Source organism: Dendrobium catenatum, unplaced genomic scaffold (genome assembly GCF_001605985.2).
Source record: "Dendrobium catenatum unplaced genomic scaffold, ASM160598v2 fragScaff_scaffold_390, whole genome shotgun sequence".
NCBI classification, from domain to species: domain Eukaryota; kingdom Viridiplantae; phylum Streptophyta; class Magnoliopsida; order Asparagales; family Orchidaceae; genus Dendrobium; species Dendrobium catenatum.
In genome coordinates this window covers 3,232,845-3,252,519 of record NW_021318852.1, presented here as the reverse complement: position 1 = coordinate 3,252,519, position 19,675 = coordinate 3,232,845, and the positions used below count along the sequence as shown (strand labels likewise).

At 36.2% G+C, this 19,675-nt stretch overlaps 1 protein-coding gene across 2 annotated transcripts in view; it reads right to left on the bottom strand.

The window, feature by feature from the left end:
• The window catches only part of LOC110116471 (DNA (cytosine-5)-methyltransferase CMT2), a 119,259-nt gene that overhangs the window by 42,882 nt on the left and 56,702 nt on the right, over nucleotides 1–19,675 (bottom strand). For both annotated transcript variants that reach the window (XR_002305445.2, XM_020850036.2), the window contains exons 6-15: nucleotides 19,462–19,555; nucleotides 6,597–6,808; nucleotides 6,410–6,475; nucleotides 6,084–6,323; nucleotides 4,996–5,054; nucleotides 4,859–4,925; nucleotides 4,408–4,737; nucleotides 4,280–4,348; nucleotides 3,863–3,949; nucleotides 3,592–3,679 (exon numbers count right to left, since the gene is read on the bottom strand). Coding sequence is in view for 1 of the 2 variants with exons in the window: in XM_020850036.2 (XP_020705695.1) it covers nucleotides 3,592–3,679; nucleotides 3,863–3,949; nucleotides 4,280–4,348; nucleotides 4,408–4,737; nucleotides 4,859–4,925; nucleotides 4,996–5,054; nucleotides 6,084–6,323; nucleotides 6,410–6,475; nucleotides 6,597–6,808; nucleotides 19,462–19,555 (1,312 nt within the window). In the remaining variant the exon portion in view is untranslated. The remainder of the gene's footprint in view (nucleotides 1–3,591; nucleotides 3,680–3,862; nucleotides 3,950–4,279; nucleotides 4,349–4,407; nucleotides 4,738–4,858; nucleotides 4,926–4,995; nucleotides 5,055–6,083; nucleotides 6,324–6,409; nucleotides 6,476–6,596; nucleotides 6,809–19,461; nucleotides 19,556–19,675) is intronic.

Below are 19,675 nucleotides of genomic sequence, written 5' to 3'. Positions count from 1 at the left end.
ATAATAGTAATAATACTAAATTTAATATTATAACTATATTATTATTATATTATAATAACATTATCATTATACAACATTAATAACATGATTAATGAGGATAATAATAATAATAATAATAATAATTAATAATAATAATAATTACAATTATTATTATTATTAATATTATTATTATTATAAATAATAATATAACTTTAATATCAATATTAACAATAATACTATTATTATTAATAATAATATATATAAATAAAGGGAGAGAGGGGTTACCCTCTCTAGCTATGTAGGTCGGCGGCAGTGTAGGCTCGGGCTACAGACGGGCAAGGGGAGATCGGATGAGAGGGAAGGAGGTCGGAGGATGGAGAGAGCTCGGCTTGGGGAGGATGAGGTAGGCAAAGCTCTTTCTTTCTCTCTCTCTCTCTCTCTCTCTCTCTCTCTATCTCTCTCGGCTTGACAACTTCACGGGATTCGGCCGAAGAAGCACGTGGACGGGAGATGGAGGGGGATCGATCGGGATCTGGTCGAAGATCGGTCGTGGAGGTGATGGGTAAGAAAGTCGTCGAAGGGGCGAACTCGAACAGCATCGGAGGAGCTGGGGAGGTTCGGTCGTGGCTCTAGAGGCTGGAGCTCGACGGGCTCCAATCGTTTCTTCCGATCCAAATGTTGCAGCTTCCGATCGTGGGAAGGAGAGAGAAGAAGGGCTCGTGGAAGAAGAGCGAGAGAGATCGGGATCGTGAGAGAGCAGAGTGCCGTGAACTTGCGCGGGAGAAAGAGGTCGAAGGCCTTCATTGCTTCGAGCTTTTAACTACTCGAATGAGTCGTGCGAGCGACGTGCGAGACGCGACGCTCGGTATGGCCTCGACGTGCGACGAGCGGCGCTGGATCGTGCGACGTGGGGAGGCAGGTAAGGGATTTGATTTTTTTTTTTTAACTTTACAGGTCAATAACAGCATCATCAAATTGCACAAGGGAGTGCCGCATCACGCTATGCATCATACTGCGCATGTTATTTTATGCTCTTGATATGCATATGTGATATACATGCTGAATTTGAAGTGTATTTTCACTCCAAAATAATTGAATTTAGGGAAATGAAGATATTTAGAGTTGATAAAGAATTATTTTTTTTTTTTTAACTTTACAGGTCAATAACAGCATCATCAAATTGCACAAGGGAGTGCCGCATCACGCTATGCATCATACTGCGCATGTTATTTTATGCTCTTGATATGCATATGTGATATACATGCTGAATTTGAAGTGTATTTTCACTCCAAAATAATTGAATTTAGGGAAATGAAGATATTTAGAGTTGATAAAGAATTATAATCTTAATATACAATATTGTTTAAATAAGGCTAATATAGTAGCAAAGAAATTAAGTTAAAAAGTCACTACAGGAAAACATGCTAATTTCGGCGAATTAGATCTGTCGGTAACAACAAAAATGCACTGGAAATTGTTGATTTCCGGCGGATCACCGTCGAAAAACCCTCCGCCGGAATATCGTGTCGGAAATTTTTTCCGACGCAATTTCCGGCGGAAAAACAGTGAAATCTTGCCGGCGAACATTTTCGTTTACCGTCGTTTTTGCCCCGTCGTTAAAAAGACGATGCATAACCGTTGGATACGATCCACCGGAAATGTTATATCGTCGTACCGGCAGACCGACCGGCGGAAGTTCCGCCGAAAACCTGGAGCACATAATAAAAAAAACCTTCGTTCCTTCCTTTAAAAATTGATTTCCACAAAAAAAAATACCTGAATAAAAAACACATATAAACAACACAATTTACATCAACACAATTTGCATGTATACATCAAATCCATATAAGAAACATCACCAATTACATAATCAAACATGTCCAAACAACAATTAATTAAACATGTAGACAATAAACAGAAACAAAGATGTTCAAACAACACATATATTAAACTTGACATAAAACATGTAGAAACAGATGTCCACATTAGTAAAATAGATAAATAACATCTACTCTGATTCAGTTTCTTCCTCAACTGATGTTGTACTCCGCCCACTACTCAGTTGCTCCCACATCTTTTATAACAAATGCGCAAGAAAGAAAGTTACCTGCACAGCAAGTGAGCTCCCTTTAAAATGTCGTAACAACCGTTCCAACAAGCGAAGTCGAAGAAGTTACTTGCACATAGCAAACGAGCGATAATATTAAAGTTAGGTCGTCGAAGTAGCGAACTCAAATAGCGCGAAAGAGAGAAAGTAACCTGAACACGGTCGAAGGAGCGAGGATCGGAGCTTTCGGTCGAAGGAGCGAGGTTCGGTGGAAAGAGCGAAGGATCGAAGCGAAGGAGCGAAGTCAAACAGCGAATTGAAGGCACTAAGGAGCGAAGTTGAACACCGTCGGAGGTGTCGAACAAGGAGCAAAGTTGAACGCCGACTAAGGACCGAAGTCAAACAGCTACAGTAGTTGAAAGCAAGGAGCGAAGTCGAATGTCGACCAAGGAGCAATGTCGAACACCGTCGGAGGAGTCAAACCGCGACGAAGAAGCGAAGGCGTCGGATCGATCGGAGCGAAGTCGAATAGCTAGCGAACAGTGGCCAAGGGGTCAGAGCGAAGTCGAACACCTGCCGTCGTCGGGAACAGCGGCGAAGGGACTGGAGCGAAAACACATAATGAGAAATGAGAAGGCAGCACTAGGGATCGCCCTATATATGATATTTACCGGCGTTTAATCCGTCGGTTGTATTTCGTTGTGTTTAAGTTGCGCCGATGCAATAACCGTCGATCCGCCCGCCGGTACTTACCGGCAGATCCTGCGCCGGTTAATTTATAAAACAGGCACATGACCCGTCAATTATCCGCCAGTAACTTTGCGGCGGTTAGGCCACCGTAAAACTTCCGTCGCACAAGTTCCGCCAGTAACATCGTCACCGTTTCCGTTGATCAAAATTCCGCCGGAAAAATCCAACGGTAATCAAACATTTTCTTGTAGTGAGTACAGTAGAATGCAAGCTAGATGTAACTCGGGAAGCATATTGATTAGAGATATAGTGGCATTATCGTTCGATCTCAATAGGGTCGAATTGAGGGGCTCATCCCCCTAGGAAAAATTGTAATTTTTCATTGTAGTCTCCTGCATTGTTCTTTTATTGAATAGATGAAAAGAGGCGTGCCCTAATTGCTCTATTTCATCTTCCTTCCCTCGTACTATAAAAGCTACAAACCAAAATAGTGAACTTGAGTTTAAAGGACTAAACTGACAAAAGCCATAAAAATGGACTAAATTTATTTTAACTCGTAATATAATGAATGCATGTGAATATGTTTGTTTCAATGGAAAATACTTAGAAACAGAATATTGTCTAATAAGATACATGGAGTACCAAGAAGAAGGTTAAACAAAAGCATCCTCATCCAATGCAAAGTTTGTGAGAACAGAAAATTATCATAATGAAATGGTAATGGAATTGAAAATTAGATTATTTTAAATTCAACAAGATAAGATTTCAACCATGTATGGTCAATGCATCCAACTCTACAGTTTATCAAACTGCAATAAAGATTGGATAATGGAGCTGCATATCTAATAAATTGCATCATTTAATAAATAACTAACGAAATTTCGGCCGACGAATAAATCTCTGAAAATCTGTTTGAGGATCCTTCATATAGGGCATTTCCTCACGTTCTTCAGTGTTTGTGATCTGCAAACCAGCAGATATTGATTGTCAAACTGCATATAATATTATAAAAGAAGTGCAATTTCAGAGTGATTCAAAAGATAATTCAAATAAAAAGTACATCTTTAGGAGGGAAATCCTGTTATCACACGTTCTACCCATATTCCATGCATAAAGATATATCAAGTTAAAATCATAAATGCTTACTGGTGGAAGATCGGACAGAATATCCTCAAGAACAAGTGCTTTTTCTAACATCCGTGGTTTGCCTTCATCATATCCAACAAGGTTACGCTGCAAAATAAGATTTAAATAAGCATGCAACCGTATATATTGTAGAAATAATTAAAAATCCAAAAATGGATTATATGCAAAAGCTGCAACATTAAAAATAATGATACAATAGTTTTTCAAGAAATAATCAGAATTATTCTTTCAACCACTGGATAGCGAGGGGTTGAGATTTCAAATTACTTTGTAATCGAAGCAAGCAAATATTTCATCAAATTAATCATGGAAACTTGAGCGAATAAAAAACTACTTTACTTTCAGTTTAAGCAATATGGAAATACATACCACAGTGTTAACTTAAACTACAAGAATAGATAAAACTCATAGATATACCTCAAATTCAACAGGGGCACCACCCTTTGTAATAGCTTCATGACTAGGAAGTGGGAACTGGGGTAATTTCTGCACAGAGAATTAGACTATGGAACGTGCACATTTTAATGATAATAAAAAAAAATTACCTCATTAGGATGACACCCCCATAAAAAGACACGCAAGCGAAATTGGGGAAGACCGTAGCAACTTGCAGCCATGATGCCTAATCTTGCTTGATAATTCATCTCAATCAAACGACTCAAGGCATACCTACCAAGTGTAGCCTTGGCAAACTTCAGTATATCAACGACATTTTCCATCAAAACATATTTAGGCTTCAAAAATTGCACGGTATCCATGAAGACAGCAATTTGGTGGTTTCGTTCATCATCTAATGGTGCATCAAAATTTCTAAACCGATTGAAGCCGCTAATACCTTGACAAGGTGGACCTCCACATATAACATCTACATCACCCTGAAGAGAAATATTTAGAAAATTAAAGAAAATTTATATTAAACAGCAAGTCATGCAAGTATTGAAATTGTGATTCAATTTTCTGCAAAGAAACTGACATTTAAACATTAAAAACACTTACAGGGAGTGGTAGCAACTTTGACGAGTAACCTTCTCTAATAAAATCTTTAACTCGGTCTTTGCAGTTGCTGATAAAATGTAAATATTGGCATAAAAGTTTTATAATTAAATAAGATTCTTAGTTGTATATTAATCTACCTCAAATTTTCGAGTGGTTCCCACGTGTCGTCACTAGAATCATAACCCTTCCAGCGAACCTGGACACAACATTAATGTTGAAAATTTTTATGCATCTCCCTTCCTAAATTTTAGAATTCTGTGTTTGTTTTTTGGAACTTCAACAGGATTGAAACCAAAGAAATCAAGGATTTTGCAGTAGTATGATTTCCGAACACAATTAGGTCAGAGAAATTTTTTGTGATTAAGATTTGATACATTACACTCAAGAGAAATAGTATAAAAGGTTAGCTACCTCCTAGCTGATCATTTCATCTTCCTGAATTCTTAGGGCTGTGCATTTGTGAAGGAAGCTGGTGGAATAAATAAAAAAATGTTTATCCATGTACAAACTCACCATTAAACCATTTATCCACTTTCCAACAACCAAAAAATTGAGTATTGCGCCAATAATCCTAATAGGTAATGAGAAAATAACCAGCTTCCAAAAGCTCTGCCTAACCAGGAGACATTTTAAAAATAGAAATACATCATGTCCTTTCACACTAACCAAAACAATATACAGCTGAATGTATTATTTTTATCTGTTATATCCCTAGTTAAATTATCTTGACATTTTTCCCTCTGGAACCAACAAGCCTGTGCAAACTACAAAATGAAAGGAATTCTCAAAAAAGCATCCAATGCCTGACAAGAGCATCCTACTTACCAATTATACCTAAGACAAACCATATAACTTTTCTTCACCTACCTGGTGGGTGGGCATTCATTCCACCCACTTTACATATACTGTCATATCTTTTCCAAAGCCATTCAGTTTTCGTGCTCTTCATTTTAGTTCAGCTGCAAAGAGTACGTGGCTCAGCAGGCTTGGATACAGAGAACATAGCATGAATATGAGGGATGGTGATATATAGGATGGAAGTGCAGGCAGTGCTGGTGTGATCGGGTATCTTCAGTAGTTATGGAATGAGTGGGAAAAGAACTCAAAGTGAATAATTTCGCTTAATAGCTTCCACTTTGTGGAAAAAAATAAGAAAAGAGACTATTGAAATATTAATAAAAAAAGCAACATAACATAAGAATAAAAAGTGGAAACAACACCAAACCTTAAATTTCAATCCATGCTTTCCTGATTTGTGAGGGTCACCATAACAGATATCCACAATTTTTAACACTTCATATTCTTTGGTGGATGTTGCATTGCAGGTTTTGAGAGTGGGTTCATTCAATTTTAGATTCGTTGAATTCACCTTGCAACTTTTACTGGTACAGCTAGCATATTGTTCGCAAAGGTTACTCCACTCCTTCAATAGGGCTAAAAAATCATCAACCTTCTCATTCCTAACCTATTCAAGCAAGCATATTTCTTAAATCCTTATCTGATTATCGTATGAAAGCATAACTTCTTTAGTAGTACATGGAAATAGCTTACCTGAACTTCTGGATGATTTAACTTTAGACTTTGGCATGCAGCTTCATTAAAATCAACCGCCCATTTCTAATTAGAAAGCAATGGAAAGTTAGCAAAAGGAAGCACAAACACCAAAAACAAAAACAAAAAATGCATTGCAGAAAAGGTTCACTGAAATCAATAAAGTAGATTGATGCAGGATACTTGCCGTCACAAGCATTACACCAGCAACCTTTGCTCCAAGACAAAGACCAGTTGACATTCCCCCACAACCCGAATATAGATCTAATAGAGATAGCTCTGCTTTTCTGGACTTAAAATTACTAAAAGTTGGTTTCTTCGAACGATTCATCTGAATACCACCGAAAGGATCGGCTCCTAAGCAGTTTGAGGAAAAATCACTCATTTCCCCTGACTCACCTGAATTTGATAAGGTAAATATCCAAAATAAATATAACAGGTGCAGAATCCAATCACAGATCATCTGGAAGCTGAAAGAGAAAACATGAAGGGCAGAGAAAGATTAAATAAGACCACAGCTCATCTGCAGCACTCTGTTTCAAAGTTTACATATTATTTGTCTCTCACAGCATCAATTCAGGTTATTTAGCTTGTCCAACCTATATGTCAGTTCTGTAAAAGATCCTGACAAATTGACAATATTCACTCGATTTCATGGCTGGATGATAATTGACACATTCATTCAAATCAGTATGGTGCAGCATGAGAAGCATAGGAGGACAACATGCAGTTCTTACAGATATCAGAATTCTAGGAGTATGTAGTAGGCTTTCCGAGAGATAGGCCGAGGTAAGAAGGAAATTATTTAAGTAATGTGGCCTAGAGAAGATGGGGGATATCTGTAATACTAAGTTTCAAGGTTTACATATTGTTCATCTCTCACAGCTTCAATTCAGGGTCAGGTTATTTACTGTGTCGAACCTAGACCTCACATTTCTACAAAAGCTTCAAACAAATTGGCAACATCCTTACATGATTTTTTAGGCCATGCACACCCTTTTGTGGCATGGTGGAAGACCTATAAGTTCATCCTTGTGAGTCTTAGCTTTATGAAAAACCATACATGCCTTTCTTGATGAAGTGGAGGTGTTACCAATTAAAAAATCTTTTTATATAAGTTGTATAATTCTACAAGAATTTGAAGGCACATTTGGTATAATGGGGAATCTAGATATAGAATCTATTTAGGGTAGCTTTCTATCTTCGTTATTGTTCAAAATGCAACCTCATTATCATTTAGCTTACAAATTATTTATTGTATTTCAAAAAGTTTTATTTTAGAATAGTTTTTCATGGTTGAGCTTATCACCATGTGTTTTAATGGTGTAACTACGTCTTGTGATTTCACAATTATCTTGTCCATATTTTAAAAAAATGCATAATTACATAAACAACAATTTTTGCGCCAACAATTTCATAATCAAGTTTACAGACTAAGGCTATCCGCTGCCCTGAAAAGATCCACCTTGGTGCTATCCACCACAAATACACAGTTTTTGGCATTGTAAGATAGGTATTGAAATCTCTTTTAGACCAGCTTCGAGATAGCTCGCATCATGTCAAGTTGTTATGATGATCGAGATTATGAAGTTCCATTTTCCAACAGCTCTTTGAGCTATATTTTCAAGCCATCCTGATGAACAATGTTCGTTCTAATATTCCTTATAATAAATCAATCCCCCCCCCCTCTAATTGTTTATCCCGGTGATCTTGCATGAATATTTATGTGCTTATATATAATATAATATTAAAAATAAAACCAAAAAAAATAAAAACTAAAACAAAAAAACCTAAAAATAAATTTCTCAGATCCCTTAATGGTCACGCCATCTCCTCTTGACCAAAACTTTCAAAAAACACACTTCACATTGCATTTATTCCCATGCAAAAAAAAACAAAAAAAAAAAAATGTTTTCCTCCTGCAAGTACTCTCACGCCGTGTCGCCATATCTCTCTCTCCCAATTCTGTTGCATGGGGATCTCTTTCTCTCTCATTTCCCCCCCCCCTCCAAAAAAAAAAGACTAACGCACAAGAACACAACCCATCACCTTAACCCAATTTCTCTCTCTCTCACATCATGCACCCAAACATAAGTCAGCAACCATCAATTGAATGTTATAGCCAGCACTCACATGCCTACGCATGTGGCCAGCACACCAACGCACGAACTGTTTGTGGACTCGTCGACTTTGTATACATTTCCTCCAACCTCCCTCTCAAGCGAGAACCACTAACATTTCAGACACTATGTTCACAACCCTTAAGGAGATAATTTTCATTTCCTTTCCCACTCTCCTCTTAGTTGTGTTCTTTCCGAGTCATCGTCTGCTCCTCAGCCAGCAACCCTTCCATATCAACTATCGACCCGATGATAACTGCACACTCGTCGTTCAAATCCATATGCTCACACTCCTGCATGAGTTACCAACAAACACACACAGCGGCTCCGGACTCGTCACTTGTGGACCACACAATCGTGATTCAAATAGTCAATTCAAGTTCCCATTAGCTCCCTACCAACAACCCAGAGTTTTTTGAGGGTAGACCTTATCGTGCTTATTTATAGGGGGCGAAGCCACCATTTGACATGAAGTTCTACCCCTGGAGGACTAATTTTCATCAATCCTTTTCATATATTAATAAAGAGATAAAAATCAAATATATTTAGGTTCTTTAAATTTCTCCAAGATCACAAAGGCTCGTTACATTTTAAAGAATTATGTTAGATTAAATTTATTACTCACACCCAAACTCAATCTAACATAATTTTCCCAAATATTAAAAGTCGGACAACACAAGATTTTCACTTTCTTATCCCACCAATATCATGTTTAGCTTCTAATATTATGAAAGGATGCTTAGAAATGGAGGAAGATCCAAGGGCATTCATCCTTAGAATCTCCTCATATTTCCTTCGCGATCACCCCAATGCAGGTTTCCTGAATCCCACAAATTCATATTAATTGGTCTTCCTAATTACATAAAGTTATATCAATTATGGTGGATTAGAAAATTTGTGTAATTTACAAATTTGTAATATGCATAATATGCACAGATTGTGAAATTTACACTATTGCAATATGAATATTAAGCACGCACGCACCCTCATATTTTGCTTGTAGATTTTATCCTAAGAATCTACAATGTATTGTTGTTAATGATGTAATAAGCAATTAGGGATTAAGGGTTAGTTTGAAGCAGCTTTTCATTGTTTTAGGGATTAAGGCTTCTTTCTCGCAGCTTTTCAAAAATTGATGTGGTGGAAGAAGTTTTTAAAACCAGATCCATTAAAGTGTGGCAACGATAAATATACATATAATATCCACTATAGCTTTCCACAAAATTACTTTATCATCAATAGTTTCAACCATTATTAAAAAAATTGTAGCCGCCCCAATAAACCCTTCTTCATTTGGAAAGCCTTTTTATTTCATTGATTGTTGTGATAAATATTTTCCAAACCATAAGAATATTGCAATGCATGAAGGTTCCTTTTTTGCTTCAATGTGCAATAGATAAAGCAAAACCATGCTTTTACTCAAAATTGCACAATTAGGTATTGAGGCGTTTTCCGTCAATGAAGCAAGGCGTAAATCTCAAAATTCAAAAATCGTGCAAAGTGAAAATGAAGGGCATAAGTGATTATTGTATATAATAACTGAAAACTATGAAGCAAAAAACTGTCAGGTCAGGATATTCTTATTTAAATCTGAGTTTTAAAATTTTTGAGATTACTGTCACATATATATATATATATATATATATAATCAAAAATTACAAAAGATATATAATGACAAGTGATAAATTGCATGAAATATAATTAAATGGAAACATCACAATAGCAAAAAAAATAAATATATTAAATATAAGAATTACATAAAAGTGTCATATATCATCAAGTTCAACTCCAAATCCCTTATTTTCTAATTCCCTACTCATCCATATTTAATTCTAAATAAAGTAGTAATAGTACAACAACTCAAAATTCATCTGTGTTTTCATCACTAAAGAGGTTTTTATTTGATCTGTCATCATAATGAATTGATTTCTCCCTTGCCTCAACACATATGGGTTCCAATGTCTCACAATCTACTTCTTCATTAATTTCAATCATCTTCTTCTTCTTTAAATATTTATCATCAACATAAAAATGAGAGTAATACTCCAAATTAAAGAAACTTAATAAGTTAAATTCTTTTTATATGTCTTTTTCTTTTTAATTCATTATGTCAATGGCTTGTGGTCTTGTTGTTTTTTCTTCTTTTGGGGCTTATATATAGGAGCCCTCATCCTTTGTAATTTGGTTAATGAATGAATGCTAAAAACGTTTTTACCTTTGGAGCTTAGTTTTCTTCTTTCTATGTAGCTTGGTAAAGATTAGTTTAGTGGTGTGAGTGTGAAATACCCGACATCCATTGGCTCTTGGTTTTATCCTTGTTCTCAAATCTCTCCATCTCCTTCCCAACTCCCAACCGAACCCTTCCTCTACTCCCAACTGGCGTTCCCAAACTCCCACAACAAATTTCTGCTTGGTAACCTACTATCCAAAGCCTTCTAACCCCACCAACAGCCCTCCGTTTACCCTCCCTCCTAGTGCTAGTAACCAACCACCCAACATCCACTATGATGACCCTTCCTCTTCCAAAAAAAAACACTGAAATTTCCCCTCCCAACAGCCAACAAAATTCTGTTTTTACAACTTCCTCATTAGAAGTTGGAAAGTCACCTTGTGCCTCTTCGTATTCTCCAAAACATTTTCCCAAAAGTTAAAGTATTGTCTTTTAACTTTCCCAAAGCCCCTCTTCATTTCACTATTAAATACAAGCCTCTTCGTTTTTTTTTAAACCTTTTCTCAAAAGTTAAAGTGTTGTCTTTTAACTTTCCCAAAGCTCCTCTTCATTTCCCTATTAAATACAAGCCTCTTCGTACTCTCCAATACCTTTTCCCAAAAGTTAAAGTGTTGCCTTTTAACTTTCCCAAAACCCCTCTTCATTTCCCTATTAAATACAAGCCTCTTCGTATTCTCCAAAACATTTTTCCAAAAGTTAAAGTGTTCTCTTTTAACTTTTCCAAAGCCCCTCTTCATTTCCCTATTAAATAAAATCCACATAACCTTCCAACTCCCCATAACCAGTTGCCTACTTTTCCCAACAGTCACTAAACCACGTTTTTCCACTATATCCCCTTCCCAAAACAACCAAAACAAATCCTCACTCATTTTCCAGTCATTAGAACACTCCACACTCCTCCATTAGACCCTCCACCATCTCTTTAGCCTCCTCTAACACTCCAAACAGCATTCTCCCTTCCTAAAACAATTAAATCAATAAATGTTGTCCTCCAAAGTCACCATAGAGGATTCCTTTCAGAGATTCAGCAAAAGTCATTGTCTACCAAGGGAGTTATTGGCCTCTTCGTCAACACTTTGTTCAATGTTCAAGCAAGATAAGTGTCTTACATCTTCTCTTATTTACTGTTTAGCCTAGAGATCTTATTCTCCCCTCCGAAGTAGCATCAAACAAGTGTAGCAACTAATCTGCTTAGTCTACTTTCTTAATCCAGAGTTTCGGACTTCATTTGCAACTAATCCTAAATTAAAAGTGGGACTCTAGCTACCCATATTCTCAAAGTTTTAATTACTAACTTTAAATTGTGAATGTCGCTACTAGTCAAATTTCTTGTTTCTGCGTAGTTGCGTTGCCTAAATTTCTGTCTTACTAAATTTCCTTTGTGGAACCAAAAATATTGAGGTAAATTATAATTAATTAGTGTTTAATCAAATTAATATTAATAGATTATGTTTTGAGTAAGTTAGTTAAAATAATTATTAAAATGATTTATTATAGAGTGAAAGGATGTATTCCTTGGAGACTATTGGATTAAGCAGTTAAAGCATGGGACCCACTTTCCCTTTTTACTATGAGTGTATTCCTATTGGAAAAGGGATCAGAATCGGCAAGGGATAAGGATCGGGTAGTGCAGCAATTTTTGAAGAAGAAGCGGCATTTCCTCTTCCCGGGACTATAGCACTAGTCGAAGAACTGCTGGGCGAAGAGAGCTGCCATCTGCGAACAGTAACAATTCGCATGTCACGGTATAGACAGAATTTCGCCTGTCAACACTGAGAGCATGTCCAATTCTCCTATCAGCAAAGAACACAGAAACAACGGTAGAGTACAGGTAACATGAAATTTCTGCATTAGTCATCTAGAATTCAGCAAAAGTATTTAAAGAGATTTGATCTTTTGAAAAAATCTTCATTGAGGGCATAAATTGTAAGCAATGTTTCATCGTGTTGGTATAACTTTCTGGTGTAGGAGATGAAAACCAATAGTATAATTAAAGTGAAGAAATAGAGATTTTGAGTGGTATTCGGGGAAGTTATAATTGAAGAAGACTAAACCAAAGAAGATAGAAAAAAGTAAGAATTCTAAATTTTCCTTATCTTTTATACTAGTTCAATTTAGTATAGTTCCTATGCAAATCATAATTTACGGTGATATAGATTATATAATCTTATGCAAAGAGGAGGCTTTGAAGTGACTTATAATAGAAGAAGAATAAGAAGTGAAGGTTTGGGAGAAGCAAACAGTTAAGAATTTAAGTAATGCAAATTAAAATTTTAAATGTAATTCTTGTTAATTTCTATATTGTATGTTGGTATTTGCATGAATGCAAGAAAAATATGCATTACAAGTAATTTTTTGCTAAAGGATGTTCCTAACCTATTTTCCATATAAAAAAGACCACTTTTATATTTGAATCAAGAGACTATCAAATAAGAGTTGTTATGTTATAATAAAGATTTTACTAGTTGAAAATATTTTGGAAAGAATCTCCATTCTTAACATATGGTACACAGTTGCTTATAAAGGTCTTTATAAAAGTAACAATACAAGTATGAGTTATGTTATAAAAGTATATTGAATATCAATTTAACATAAAATTTGGCTATATATATGATGTTTGATTTACAAGGATAGTTGGGACAAAAAGGTTTCCAAATATATAACTATCTTATAAGTGAGACAAAAGGGACCCCAAAAGAAATGATACATGCATAACAGGTGGGGAAAAAGGGACCCCTAAAGAGACAAAAGGGACCTCTATGAAATTCAATGGCGATAATGTCAGGTTTTCCTGGACTCCATTGAATTTGTTTATGAAAGAATAGTCAAACCTTTTAATGAGAAAAATTGATATTCAGTATGGATCTAAGAGAACAGTTAAAAGTGATGACAAATGAAATGTTATGTAGTTTCTCTGGTAGTTTATTTTTTATTATTCATGTTTTACTATTCTAAATTTTCTATTTACAACTACATAACTTATTAGGCCTCACAGCTTACCAGTATTTTCATTACTGACTGTTGTTACAGAAAAAGGGAATGAAAAAGTGGTTCTTAACTAGGTCAAGTATTTCAATCTTAAATGATAATTTTATTTCTATTTGTAAAACTAACCTAAAGGTATGTTAACATTCCTATGAAGTGTTTGTTTGGATTATCCTTAGTGGCTCTGTAATTATATTTTATAGATGCTTAAAACTTTTAAGTGCTTCCATTGATATATCAGTTGAGGTTTATGATATGTTTATATGTAAACATGCAAATGATAGATTGTTTCAAATGGTTATAAAAATAAAAAAAAAAATGTTATGTTTTATTTGTTACACTCTATAGTGCTGTTCAGGGGTACAGTAGGTCGTTACATCCTTGGAGTTTAAATTTGTTATTTTTATTTATTCCCTGACATAAATCTCTACATGCATGTTCAATTTACTTTGTCCTGCATCACTAGGTGTGGCTGGATGAAAGCGTTCAGCAGGCTTCGGTTAAAACAAGCGCGAAGGAGGAATGGAGGTGTGCGGCCAATTGGGAGTCTCGACTAGGGCTCGAATTAGGAGGACGTAGGCGGAAATGGGGAAGAAGGCTGACTCGAGTGAGGATATCAGACATATGGATAGGAATCACGTAATTCAATCGCGTGTACTGGACAAACAGGAGGCTAGGGGCGGTGTGCAAGAATGGGAAGACAAATAGAGCAAAAGTGTAAGTTTTTTTTTCTTCTATTCGGTTTCTGTCTTTTTATTGGTTTGGAATGTCAATGAGAAGTGTTGGCTCATGAAAAATGGCACAAATGCAAGAATCCTGCTTTATAGCTATAGGATTCCACTTCCCTTAAGTTAGATTGAAATTAATCAGATTTTTCCTGAGGGTTGTGTCAGGGTTTAAATAGATCTGGGGTCCTTACTTCCTATGAGCGCAAGCACTCATAGTTAATTACCTCTTTTAACACGTAAGAGAGAGCTCTCGATTAAGGATGAAATAATTTTTAGGTAGTTTAATCTCAATTATGGGAAAAATGGAGGTAAACCCAATCAAGATCTTATGGTTTCTTCGTCCCAGGTATACCATAGTTCCAATCTACCAATACTAATAATCATTGACCGCAATATCCATAGAATCTGATTAGCAGCAATGGGTTGTCTCCTCTCTGAGATCCCGAGTAGACTGAAGTGATTAGATGTGGATTTTAATTTTATTGGGTGTTTTGGGGTTTACATCCATTAGAATACCCAAAAATTAATTTAGTTTAGAATTTAAACTTTGTTTAGAAGTAACACAAGAGTTTGGATTGGAGCAGGTCTTAAAGCTTCTTTAAGAAGTAGCTCAAGTATTTAGATTGAGGTTGGGATTTACATCTTTAGTAGAAAGTAACCCAGATAGTTAATTTAAGATGGGCTTACTGCTCTATTTGTGAGTTGCCCAAGGATTTGATTTGGAATGGGGCTTAGTGCTCTATTTATGAGTTGCCAAAGGATGGATCTTACAACCTAACTCTATAGTGAGGCTACCCGAAAGTTTTAATTGTTTGGGTAAGTCTTATGACTTTCCTTAGGAAGTAACCTGATAAGCGAATCTTACAACTTAATCCTCTAGACTAAAGATGCTCATTGATTTGAATTGGATTATTTGGGGTTTATGATCATTGCGATTTATTTAGTAATTTTCCTAAAATATGGGTCTACGTACAAATTTACTTAGAAGTTGCCTGATACAGGACCTTACAACCTAATCCTATAAACTAGGATGCTCATAAATTTTGATTGGAAGGTTCGTTGGAAGATTCAATGACTTTCTGAAAAGTTGCTTAGTTATTTGTAGGAGCGTTAGGGTTGTACTTTATTTTAAAAGTATACCTAACATATGGGACTTATGACTTCACTTAGAGGTGGCCCATTGGTGGATCTTACAACCTAACCCTATAGGTTAGGATGCCCGAGTAAGAGATCTAAGGTTGTATTATCACCTAAACTTTTTTCCTCATATGTCAGATTTATGGCTTCTATTAGAAGTGGCTGGTGTTTTAATTGGGGTTGGGTCAATTTTACCTAAAACTCTCCCATAAGATCGGACATACTGTTTTCCTTTGAAAGTTGTTGGATGGTGGGTCTTACAACCAAGTTCTTATAAACAAGATTGCCCAAAAGTTTATAATTTGATTGTGTTTGTTGAGTTGACACCATTGTTTTGAGAGGTTTGATACTTGAGTTAATATTTTATTTGTTCTATATTCGTAGTATTTTTCCTACTACAATAATCCACTACTCTACTCGTTTTCTAGCACTGTTACTCTACTAGTTTTTTAGTATTTAGCTTTTCTTACTTTCCAGTACCTTGTTCTACCTGCAATAGCTTATAGCCTTAGATTTATCAGCATTCATTCAATTTATTTATGATGTACTGACTATTCATTTATTTCTTTCCAGGTGTTCGTAGCCAATAATTATAGTAGCCGAGGCTTGCAGTTGCAGAGGATAGAGCCCACAAGTAATTGTAGGAGCTCATACTGAGGAGCTTTGGAGAGCATGCACAAGAGTTCAGATTAAGTATGTTGAGTTGTTTGTATTGTTATTAGAGAGTTAGAGTTTGTTGTTAAAAGTCGTAGTCTGAGTTTGAATTATTATTAGAGAGTTTGAGATTTACTTGTTTGAAGAGGTTGGGAAAGCAATACATCTTAATTAGTGAAATTCTACACCTTTCTTTTTTTTACTTCATTTTATTTTATTTTTTTTTTATTTGATTAATTAAATCATGAACCAATAAATCAATTTTATATTTCACTGCTCTTAAACTTTTAAATAACTCTCGGATTTTAAAATTCTCAGCATTTAAAATTATCAAATTTAAAATTTTTATTGAAAATGCTCTCGCATTTTGAAACTTACTGATTTCAAATGCTCTTGGAATTTTCTTTAAAATAATCAATCAATTAATTTCAATTAATTTTAATTAATTAAAATTTTTTAATTAATTAATCAAAAATTCAAATTTAATTGCTCTATAATTACTCTAAAAAGTTCTGAAATTTTTAACCCTCCCGACATCTCCTCCAAAGCTAGGGAGAAATCGGGACGGCACCGCCGTAATTACTTACTAACCGACCTAAGTCAACGGCTAGAGTCTTCGAATTAACAACCATCCGCCCAGATCTAAGATCGATGGCGCAGCTCTTCAAATTAAAACCATCCCAGCCGGATCTAAGATACAACAGCCCGAGGTCTTCAAATTTTATTTCATCCCATCAAGATCTAAGATCAACGGCATAAGGGCTTCAAATTTTACAACCATCCACTCAGATCTAGATCATGGTGCGGGTCTTCGAATTTTAACATCTCGGCCGAGCCTAAGTACAAAGACCGGGTCTTCGACACTTGCTTGAAAGATATTTCCTTTTTTCACTTTTTTTATCTCATTCTCTTTTTTTAAAGATATATATATATTATATATAATATTATATATAATATATATTATTGATATAACTATACATAAAAAATTTTTGAATGGAGTTTGCTCGGGGACGGTCCAGTTCGGCTAGGTTAGTCGTCGAAGGAGTTTAGTCGAATCATCACAAAGAATCAAGGAAATGACTCTTATAATCTCTACACCTTTTATAAAGCAACCAAGTCGCACAGCAACAAGGGGCCGAAGAAGCTACCCGTGCAATCTCTACCCCTCCTACGAAGAGACGAAGTCGGATAGCAAAGAGGGAGCCAAAGTCGAACAACAACGAGCAATCTGAAGTCAAACAGCAAGGGGCAAGCTGAAGGAGCGTCGCGTGCAACCTCTATACCTCCCGCGAAGTGACGAGGTCGGACAACAACGAACGAGCCGAAGTCAAACAACAACAAGCGAGCCAAAGAAGCGACGTAGAACAGCAACGAAGGAGTCGGAGGGGTCTCGTGTGATCTCTTTGCCTCCTGCGAAGCAACGAAGCCGAACAGCAATGACGAAAAGAGAAGATGAAAGGCAAACCCTAGACTCCAACAAAGTCGAACAGCAATGACAGAGTTGAAGGAGCGGAAATTTTTTTTTATTTTTTTGATATCTCCGTTTCCTTCCTTTTATCGAGTGAATCGTCCAATGGAAGTTACGTGAGTGAAGAACTGCATCGTTTGGCGACCAACTGCTCGTGGTGGGGCCTGGTGGGGCCGGTTTGGAGGTGGGTGAGTTGCTTCGCATCTATTCAAAAAAAATAGGAATTTTTACATACATAACACTTAAAAGTTTCTTATTTACTCATCTAACACCTAAACTTGTCTATTTACACACATACCATCTAAAACTTATTTCATTTTCTAAAATACCATTCCGTCTGCTTCCTCCGTCAAAACCCACCCAATAATCGCGAAACTCAGCTTCCTGTTCATGAAAATCGTCTGCTTGCTCCCTCTCTGCTCTCGGCTGTCTGTTCGAAAGAAACTCCAAAGGGCCGAGACTATTCTTCGGCGAACTCCGCTCAGGATCGTGGCCGCATTTGGCAGCCTCAACGTCCTCCGCCAAAAGAAACTGAAAACAACAACACCTTCCAATTAAACTCCTTCACAAAATCACCGAAACAGAAAAATCATAAAGCCTAGATCAAATGGACAAAATACCATAGATCTAATCTCAACAAAAATCCACATATGACATGTGAAAACGAAACAAAATCTTGTAATTTGAATTACTGAACAACCGTCAACAACAACAAGTTGCTTTAGTAGAATTTACATCTAATTCACAATGCATCAATCAAGCAGCAAGATCACAAAAAAAGATTTGAAATTTCCAACACCTATTGCAACGAGCTGGTGAACAGAGAGTTCTTTAGCGAGCTGATGACCTCCCTCCTGCGCCTTCACCCGATAGGAATCCACCTGCTTCCTCCTCAACAAGCTCCGAGTCCCCCTTCGTCGCTCCTTCCCGTTCCCCAATTTCTCAAACCCCATTTCACAGAGAGAAGACCTCTATTCTGTATTCCGTGTAAGAAAAACCAACCAAAAAATGTCTTTCTTTCTTCCCGAGCCTACTCCCATGACTGGACGGAATGCCCCCTTCGTCCACCCTAAATCGGGCTGGTTTTCACGGAGAGAGTAAACGGTGTGGTATTTTAGAAAGACAAAGTGCTTTTAAGTGGTATGTGCGTAAATAGATAAGTTTAGGTATTAGATGAGTAAATAATAAACTTTTAAGTGTTATGTATTAATTCAACAAGAAGTTACGGGAATGAAATAATGCTTTGTTTCGGAATCAACTTCCTAAGGTGGGGCCAGATAGGAAGCCTTCAAATGATGCATCTCTTCTCTATTTTTTTTTATTTAGTCAACAGTACTAGTACCATTTGTGTTGTTTATTGATGTTTCAAATTTCATGATACTATACAGTCGCAAAATTAGTAAATATAATTTTAATAGAAGTAACTGTAACATTAAGTGAAGGTATTTTGTTATTGTGGACATCTAGCTAGAAAATTCTGAGACTACATTTTCAGACATCCCAGCAGCCACTGTTCTAAAAAAGAAGATAATGTGACAAGAGATTAATACAGGTCAAGACTCAAGAGTTAACAATTTGATCGAATTGCATGAAGAAGTTGAAGTATGAACCTGTAAATTTTGTTTGGAAGATCTTATCAGATGCTCACAAACCATGAATATGAATACAAATCAGAAAAGCAAAATTAATCGCCAACGAGTCCAATTTTATAAACAAGCCATTCAGCTTACTTGAATCAATGGTTTGAAAAGTAGAATAGTCCACAGAGTATTTCATGTCGTAATAGAAGTAGAAGGATGGAGCAGATCTAGGCTTTAGCTCCACCTGCAATAAATGATTTCTAGAAATTAATGCTAACCAAGAAAATACAGCTACGTCGACTTATGAAAGATGTGAAACATTAAATATGAATGCATGAGAATTAGGATCAACAACTAAATAGCA